This window comes from Hibiscus syriacus, unplaced genomic scaffold (genome assembly GCF_006381635.1).
Source record: "Hibiscus syriacus cultivar Baekdansim isolate YM2019G1 unplaced genomic scaffold, ASM638163v2 tig00109926_pilon, whole genome shotgun sequence".
In the NCBI taxonomy this organism is placed as follows: domain Eukaryota; kingdom Viridiplantae; phylum Streptophyta; class Magnoliopsida; order Malvales; family Malvaceae; genus Hibiscus; species Hibiscus syriacus.
Genome location: NW_024062532.1, coordinates 563,942 through 573,797, shown reverse-complemented (window position 1 = coordinate 573,797; position 9,856 = coordinate 563,942). Strand labels below are relative to the sequence as shown.

Sequence of the window (9,856 nt, the reverse complement as noted above, 5' to 3'; positions counted from 1 at the left end):
GATAGGAGGACTAACTTTTTTTAATTTATAATAATTTTAAATTAAATTAATAATAAAATATATTTAATATGTTAATATAAAAATATTTCTTAAAATTAATATATATAACATATTATGAATGATGGCATGTGACACAACACGTGGTATCATTGACACGTGAGATCATTCAATTGCGGGACTAAAAATTTTTTGTTGACAAATATAATTTTATTAAAATAATCATAAAGCAAAGTCGAAGGAGAGTGACTCGTCAAAAACCTCCCTACGCCTAAATGGAGAAAAAGAGTACATTCTCTCCTACAGAAGCACACAACAAATAAAACCCTAACCTTGCAAATATCACTCCTAATAAAAGGAAACACCAAAGTACTCGTCAATACCCATTCTAAATGCTCACCAATCCATTGAATGATGCATAGAATTACTTGGTAAGATCTCTTGTCAAACCATTGCTTGAACTTGTATGATTCACAATATGATTCGGCTTGATAACACACTAAAGCCCATTGAGAACTAAAACATTTATTTTAATTTATTAAAAGTATGATTAAATTGAGAGAATATATAAACAACATGAATTAAATATGTGATTGTACTAAAATATTTAATGACAGTTAACTCGTAGTAACCGTATATTAACTAAATAAAAATAAAAGTGATCATAAATTATATTTTTCGAAATCAATAAAAATAAATGGACAACGCACATATATAAATGATCCATCATGCATATAACCCTTGTTATTTTAAAATCGAAAGAGAAAGAAGTAGGGTGGGCGGTTGTTGAGAATGGTAAATGAGAAAAATTGATGGATGCTGTAATAATTACGATGGATAAACATCAAGGGAAAATAAATGTATACAAAACCGAACAAATAAATTACTAATTCAATGTATCGTTTTATAACTTTTAATAATCAAGGGACTTAATAAAGTAACTTATAATCAAATGAACGTTTTATAACTTTTAATAATCGAGTGACTTAATAAAATAATATCTTATAATCGATGGACCATTTGCATACTTTACCCTAAAACTTAAATGAAACGCACTGAGAGCATGCAATAACTCTCCTGCCTCTGCTCTGCCACTTTCCTTCAATCCCTTTCTCACTCTTGGTTGGCTGCACTGTCATCTCAAATTCAATCTCATCCCCAATTTTTATAACAAATTAATTAATTAATTAATTAGTAAAGTTGTAATAAAATAATAAAAACCAAATAAATTAAACAAGAACATCAAAATGAAGATTAGTGAAGGCACGAAAATGCCGTGCATGCACTTTCTAAGCCGACATTTAATTATTAAAAAACCCTAAACTCTTACCGAAACTAAAGTACTTGCAGACCTTTGCCTACTACTCTTCGTCCACATTTACGCCTCTCTCTCTCTCCGTCTGTCTATATATTAAGTCTTGTCTTGTTTACGCGTAGGTTCACTTTGTCGTGTTTTCAATGCTGTAATAAATCGTCATATATTTTCTACATGTAACCATGAGACTAGCCATTGATTTTAGTTAAAAATACATTTGATGTATATGTACTTTAAAAAAATACTTTAATAAATCATCATATATTATCTATATGTTTACTTTTTCTCTTTATGTGATATTTCAACTCATAAAATTAATTCAATGTGATCTTTTGATCAATGTTATTCGTCGCTGATCGTTACGGTGTTGACGTGATAGTTCACTGTACTGACGTGACAGTCTACGATGCCGACGTGGTAGTCCACGATGATTGATAATGTGAAAGATGACACGACAGATATGCTAAATTGGTAACTCAAACAAAACAGATGGACTGTCACGTTAGCATTTGAACCACCATGTCACCACTATGAATTGACACGTTGGTCAAAGGGGCAAATTAAGTTTGTTTTTTGAGTTAAAGGGTCAAATTGAAAAAAAACATAATACGAGTGTTACATTGATTTTTTCAATAGTACAAGGTCTTCTATTGTCTTTTTGACCTAATTTTATTCTCTCGAACTAACAATTCCTGCTTGCTGTAGTTACTAGTGCTCAAATCCCAAATCTTAGAAATAACAATAATTTCTTTAACTACTGAAATAATTTAGTTCGTGAAAAAAATTTGAATGTAAGCCAACAATATGTTTGGAATAGTATTTCATCAGAATAAAAAAAACAAGAAACGTAGGCGAGTGTTTTTGCCCCCTAAAAAGAAGGAAGGATAACGTAAAGGTGAGGGAAGTCATCAACAGGGAATGACGGCTCTTACTTAAGTAATCAATGTGTAAGGAAGAGACTTCAAATATAAAGGCTGTTTCTCTGAAATATTATTCATGGGGGGGCTTGCACTATGAAATGAACAAAGCATCCCCTACTCTTTTACCTAACTTCTATCTTTGTGTTCAATTTTTAAAGCTCAAATAGCAAGGCTGTTTCTCTTTGATGTCTAATTGAACAGAAATCATTAGAAGAACAATTTTAAATAATTTTAAAATTTTTAGAGTTTTATCTTTATGGCACGATTTTCTCTGCTTTCATGACACGTTTATCTCTATTTTTATGGTATATTTTCGGTCATTTGACTGGTATTTTAGTTTATCTTCTCTTGTAATTGGATTTGAAATCGCCACGAGTGATTAAGATGTCGCTTATTTGTTATCATGTTGATATTTCCTATTTTTGACCCTTAAATTGAATTTGGATACGTAATTTGTGTTCGTGAATATTTTTTTTTACTTCGCTCGGTTGTTATTTACGATTTATCGACGACCTTTCAGTAGCTTTATCTTCTTTACGGGTTTGTTTGTCGATGCGAACAGATCTATCCATATCTATATTTTGTTCAAGTTTCTTGGATAGGTTTTTTAACTTTTTCCTTGTATGGTCCTTGTGTGATCTTAAATAACTAATTTTTGTTTTAATAATTATAGGAAAATATCATAATTATATAATTAATTTATGTTTATGATCGTAACCATTTATTGCAATTGTGAATATTTCATATTTCTAATAAAATTAACGACTTCTATTCAATTTTTTTTAAAATATTACCATCATTAAAGTTATTTTTAATTCACCATCATCATCATCTAAGCTTAGACTAAATTTGTTATATTTTCTTTATTAAACTAAGGTGATTATAAAATAATATATATTATAAATAATCTTAATTATTTGACAATAAACGTTCAATCACCCTGCTACAGTTGCTGGTGTTCGAACTCATGATCTCTAAGAATAATAATAATTCTTTTAACCACTAAAATAAGTTGATTCACGCTTAAACTATCTAGCTTCATTAATCGGCTTTGAGGTGAACTCACAATTGTTATCGATGTTTGAGATCCTATTAATCTCGAGAATTTATCATTTTTGTTTCATGATTTAAACTATAAAGTATTTTGGAAAATATGAAAAATAAAAGCTCACCTAAAACTCTTGTCTACAATTTATTCTTCTTCTTATTTTTTTTATAAAAGTTTTTAATTTTATTCAAAATAATAAATATCCCAATTACAATAAAGATTTAAAATCATAATCGTAAATTAAGTATATAATTAGGAAATTTTTTATAATCATTGAAACAAAACTAGCAACTTAAGATCACATAAAGACTATACAAGGAAAGATTAAAACCTAACCAATAAATTTGAACAAAGATAGAAACAAACAAACTTGGGTAAACAAACTACAAAAGAGAATCAAGCGACTAAAAGACCACCGAAAAATCGCAAATCAGAAACTATCCATGAACGCAAATTCAATTCGAGGGTCCAAAGCAGAGAATATCAATAATATAATAGATAAGTGTCATCTTGATCAGTCGTGGCGATGTCACATCAACACTTAAAATATAAGTGAAAACAATGGCCAAACGACCTAAAACGTGCTAAAAGACAAGAAAATGTGTCATAATGACAAATGAAAACATATCATACAGGTAGACTTATTGAAAATCAAAAAATAAAATATAAAGTGACAATAAAAAATATCGATTGTCGACAATTAACATTACAATTGGTGTCCAAGTTGGATTAGTAAAATTGAAAAATATGGGATAAATGCTTATGTGACAAGCAACACTGATGTAGACATTATTTTGGGTAGCCCATACAATTGACACAGAAAAAAAATGAAACAAATTCTAATTAATTTCCATTATGAGCATTAATTTATAGAGCTTATTTATCAGTTATCACTGTCAAAGCCGCGGGCTCCTATCCTATTTTCTCTTTTCGAGTTTGTTATTACTGTTTCTCAGTTTGGAATTAGATTTCTTGACGCTGATAGTGTTGTCTTTTCATCGTCTTGTTTCCACTGTTTTCTGATAGTTGAAGAAGAGTATTTCTTTGGAACACGTTCACATGGATGATAGTTTATACGAGTTGTTCGGAGAAGGTGAATTTGGACCCGGTGGAGATGATCTCTTTGCTTTTTTCGAGAGTTTTTACTTCACTCCGTTGGAAGAAACGACCGCCGCTGGCCCCCCGAAAGATGGTGAAGAGACTACTACGACTTTGGTGACCCAGAACTCATCGGAGCCTGAGCTTGAACCCAAAAGCAAGAAGCCGAAGCTTTCTTCTTCCGAGGAAACAAACCCAGATGGGCAACAAAGAATGTCTCAAATCACGGTTGAACGCAATCGGAGGAAGCAAATGAACGAGCACTTATCGGTGCTCAGATCGTTGATGCCTTGCTTCTATGTGAAAAGAGTAAGCCAACTTTGTCTTCATCAATTTCACGTCTCATTATTTTAACCTTTTTTCTTTTGTTAGGGTGATCAAGCATCGATAATCGGGGGTGCTGTGGATTACATCAACGAGTTGCAGCAAGTTCTTCAATCCCTCGAGGCCAAGAAACAAAGAAAAGTCATCAACGAAGTGTTAAGCCCTAGGGTAGTTTCAAGTCCAAGACCCTACCCTCTCAGCCCTCGGAAACCACCTTTAAGTCCACGGCTTAACTTGCCGATTAGCCCAAGAACCCCTCAGCCAGGTAGCCCTTACAAGCCACGGTTGCCGGGCATGGCCACTTCTTCTTTCGAACCCTCCCCTTCTTCTTCTTCAACTTCCTCTTTAGACAACGTTAACGAGCTCGTTGCAAACTCAAAGTCTCACATCGCGGATGTTGAAGTGAAGTTTTCAGGCCCCAATCTTATTCTTAAGACGGTATCTCCTCCGATTCCCGGTCAGGCTGTAAAGATAATATCAGCTGTTGAAGACCTCTCACTGGAAATCCTCAGCGTCAACATTAACACCACTGATGATACCATTCTTAATTCCTTCACCATCAAGGTAAAACTTTACCACTTCTGGTTACTTCTAGTATAGTAAATTTTCATTTTCTAAAAGTTGGTAACTTCGTTTTCAATCCATATTAGGGCGTACATGTTTGAGTACTGTGTGTTTGTCGCTACTGCTTCCTGATTTTGTTGTTTTTTCTTTACTGCACTTCAACCAGGCCATGTTTGGGTTCGAATGATTCCTTTCATCATTGAAGAAGAGCATTAGGAGTTAATAATCCACAGTAAAATTAAGAGAAGAAAACCAATGATTTTAACCTAATAATTCAAAAGGAATCGGTGCAGACTGGCGTTGGTGTACTAGCCAACGGTACTAACAGTAAAAAGTTCAGTTACCATAGTCTTGAAAATCGCGATGGATCACTGAAAACTAGGGTATCTTTGCAGTCATTTGCGGCATTCATGATATGACCATACGTCTTTGCATTTACTTTTTCCATTTTTGGTTTAACCTTGTTAAATTTACTGAGATTTACTGAAACTTTAACTTTGTTTTGGATGAAACAGATTGGAATTGAATGCCAACTGAGTGCAGAAGAACTCGCACACCAAATCCAGCAAACATTCAGCTAATCAGCAGAGTCTTCCTCATACTATTGCTACTTTTAATTTTCAGAAAAATGGAGAATGGGAAGCCATGTCAGTTATATGTATGTATATATATATATATATATGACACGCATTTACCAGCTTCATTTCTATTAACGAAGTAATGTAATTTTAGATCGGCGATCATGATGACTTGCATTGCATAAGCTAGTGGATAACACCCTTGTAATTTTGTTGTCTAGAAGCTTAATTGTTTGCATGTATGGACTTACCTTGTCCATTTCTTTAATTTAATTTATGCATTCTTGTCTAATCTAGTTTCTAAATTATTCTGTTGTGTTTTTCATCAAACTAAAATGTTTGTTTTTTACTCAAATATCATAAAAATTATAAAAAATAATAATAATCGTCTCAGATTAATTTTTGAATTGACACTCTTTCGTACCACGTAGATAAAGATATGTCATATGAAAAGTGCTTTCAGAAAGTTTGTAGGAAGCGACTTCTCATGATATGACAGAAATCGGTCAAAATTTGTAAATATTGAGATAAAAAAGAAAAAAAAGAGGGACAAAAATAAAAAAAATTATATGAATTTTATCTAAAACGAATAAACACACACAACACATGTTGAAGACACATATTTGTACAAGCTAGGTGACAATGACGACACACATGCATTGGTCTTATCTTCAATCACTAATTAATGTATATTTAAACAATTATATTTGAACACTTGAAAAAAATCATATACATAAACAATATAAGATTCGAGAAACTCATGATTAAACATATATTTAACCACTTGAAAAAAAATCCTAAACTCTGTCAGTTATTTTTTTAATGAAATACTCAGGGTCTTGGTATCAAAAATTATCTTTGACTATTGTATTGACATGGGTCTGATTAAATTCAGGATTTATTTTTGACAACTCAAAAGTTTGTATGTTTAACCATGAACTTCTTAAACCTCACATTGTATAGATATGAAGTTTTGTTTAAGTATAACATTTTAAACATATTTTTTTATTAAGTGATTAAAAATAATGTTAATACATATAGGACGGACGTAGGATTTTATGTTAGGGGCTAACTTTTAAAATTTTAGGAATAGAATAACTTATAAAATTTTAGGGCCGAAAAGAAATTTTCAATAGAAAATACATATAAAAATCTAAAATATATGATAATTTTTAGATTTAAGGTGAGGTCCATCCCTGAATACATATGCATCATTGCCACCGCTCAACTCATGTAAATATATGTCTTTGACCCGTATCGCACACATAATTCTTTTCGGATAATATTTAGAAAAAACTTTCATATTTTTTTACCCATTTTTTTCACAAAAAGGTGTTAATCCGATAAATAATCTCAAGTGGAGGGTATTTTCGATATTAATTTTTATTGGGATTTGGATAAAAAGCCCTAATGATGTGACTAATTAATTATAAATACAAAATTTAAACTAACTTTCATGATCAATAGAGTATCGACACTTTTAGTTTTACTTTATATTTTTTAAAAAGAGGATCTTTGGGTATAATCATTAGTATCTGATATATTAATCGATTAATTTGGATCGGGTATTGTAGAGGCAAGAGTAACCCTCCTAACTCAATTTACTCCATTCGCAATCGTTAAAATTCGAACTCATGATCTTTCTTAAGGACTCTAACACCTCATTCCACTAGATCAACTGATTGTTGGTAAGAGAGGATATTCATGCACGCATGCAAATAACATTATCTCCATATGCGGCAATCTTATGCCAGGATCTTCCTTCATGCACGTTAATAACAATATCTCCATTTTGCGGTAATCATATGTTAGAATATTGTCTCCAACATAGAAATCGATACTTCAAATATCCATTTTGAAAGAAATAAGCTATAAAAGAATATAGCTGAGTAGTAAAAAATGGTCCCATGCATGCAATCTTAAACAAGATTGCCCACTAGCATACCCAAATTTTGCATGAATGCCTTAATGAGGCTTAAAATGGACCACTTCAATTTTTCAAAAACAAGGAATTCAAAGTTTTGGAATTTTATTTTGTTTTTGTTTGGACCACCTGATAAAATCAGTTTCGCATTATGTCCATTTCTAGGAGGAATTATAGTTTTCTTTTTCTTTTTCCAATTGGAATGGGCTCATCAAACTGTGTTGTTGAGCCTAAGCTTTTAAAGCTCCCTAGTTCTGGCTTAATCAATATATATATATATAGGGAATGATACACTTAGTAAAACTCTTTTAATTTTGCACTTTTTTAAGATCGTTGAATGAGAGAAATTAAAGACTGAGATTAACAGTAGAAGATGAAAATATATTCACTGGAAAAAAAACAAGGAGTTAATTTCAACCTTTGATTTCCCTTATCCAACAGTCTTAAAAAGAAAAAGAGTTTTACATGGTGTAAGTGAATCATAACCCTATATATATATATATTACACAATGTAAAACTCTTTTAGTTTTAACACAACTTTAAGACCATTGGATGAATAAAAATAAATGACTAAGATTAAAGGTATGAAATGTGAAGATATTTACTAGAAAAAAATAAGGAGTCAATTTCAGTAATCTATTTTCGTTGATCCAACTGTCTTAAATCTGTGTAAGACTCTTTTAGTTGTACACAGATTTAGGATCATTGGATGAGAGAAATTAAAGGTTGAGATTAACAATATAAAACTAGAAGATGATCACTTTAATAAATAAGGAGTTAATCTTACCCTTTGATTTCCCTCAATCCAATGATCCTAAAAAGATGTAAAACTAAAAGAGTTTTACATAATATAAGTGATCATATATATATATATATATAACTTCTTAGTTTTACATAGATTTAAGAGCGTTGAATGAGTGAAAATAGATGATTCAGATTGACTCCTTATTTTTTAAGTGAATATCTTCACATATCCTACTATTAATATGTGTTATCTATTTTCACTCATCCAACGGTCTTAAATCTATATAAAACTAAAGGATATATATATGAAAAAGACTAAAAATAAAAAATAAAAAATATTTATTGAAAAAATAAAGATTCCTTCTTTATTTATATATATTATAAAATAATTGGTAGAATGATATTGAATTACTATATTCAATCTGTCATCTCAACAGATACACTACGGTCTACAGTGCACCATACATATTTCTAATGAATGGAGAGAAAATATTTATTCACTGAAGTGGTTCAGCCAATCAAACTAATTCCACTTTACGCTATATAAATAGTCCTTTAATTATACATCAAGGATTTAAATAGCAGTCTGGGATCACAATAGCGTCCGTGATATAGCGGTAGTAGTATTTTCCTCGACCGTTATTATATGATCATGATACCCGTAATAGAGCTCGCAATATCTACAATCGTAATAAATGCGATGCAACCGAAAACGCGATTGCAACCGTTATTTGAATCCATGTTATAGAGTAATTTTTTATTGAGTTTCTAGATTATTAAAAATTATAAAATAATCTTTCGATTATATGGTATTACTTTGTTGAGTCCAACGATTATTAAAAGTTATAAAATGGTCACCGGCTAGTCATATGTTCCAACTAGTCGTTTTTCGTTAAAAAATTTACGGTTGTCTGAGCTAAAAGTTAACTTGTTCAATAAGATATGATAAAATCTCATCCCACTTTAAGATTATGAGATCAAATTTTATCATATCTCAATCAGCAACTTAAAGTCCAACTCATACGATCATCATTTTTTTTTTTAAAATGGACGAGTTTGAAACAATACCTTATAATTAAGGAATCATTTTATAACTTTTGATAGTCGAGGGACTCAATAAAGTAACATCTTATAGTCAAGGGACCATTTTTGTACTTTATCCAAAAATAAATATGTAGATGAATAAAATATAAACGCAGATGATTGTTGCCTACATCGGAGGTTGTTATCGCGTTGAAGGTTAAGGACGAGCAAAGGGATGGCAAAGGGCGAGCAACAACGACAAAGGAGGGCGACAACCGTGGGTAGAGGGGAGCAAAATTAGGGTTTTTATAAAATTATAAT

The 9,856-nt window shown here is 31.2% G+C and overlaps 1 protein-coding gene across 1 annotated transcript; it reads left to right on the top strand.

Annotated features, from left to right (window-relative positions):
- Positions 1-4,339: 4,339 nt before the first annotated feature.
- Positions 4,340-5,918, top strand: LOC120210735 (transcription factor SPEECHLESS-like). Its single transcript, XM_039209432.1, has 3 exons — positions 4,340-4,687; positions 4,751-5,266; positions 5,782-5,918. The coding sequence occupies exons 1-3, from the start codon at positions 4,340-4,342 to the stop codon at positions 5,845-5,847; spliced, it is 930 nt and encodes a 309-aa protein (XP_039065363.1). The 3' UTR covers positions 5,848-5,918.
- The last annotated feature ends 3,938 nt before the right edge of the window (positions 5,919-9,856 follow it).

Bases quoted from the DNA above. Each gene is read 5' to 3' on its own strand.
- LOC120210735 (XM_039209432.1), top strand. From the start codon at position 4,340: ATGGATGATAGTTTATACGAGTTGTTCGGAGAAGGTGAATTTGGACCC. The intron at 4,688-4,750 runs GTAAGCCAACTT...TTCTTTTGTTAG, and splicing joins CTTGCTTCTATGTGAAAAGA to GGTGATCAAGCATCGATAAT. The intron at 5,267-5,781 runs GTAAAACTTTAC...TGGATGAAACAG, and splicing joins TTAATTCCTTCACCATCAAG to ATTGGAATTGAATGCCAACT.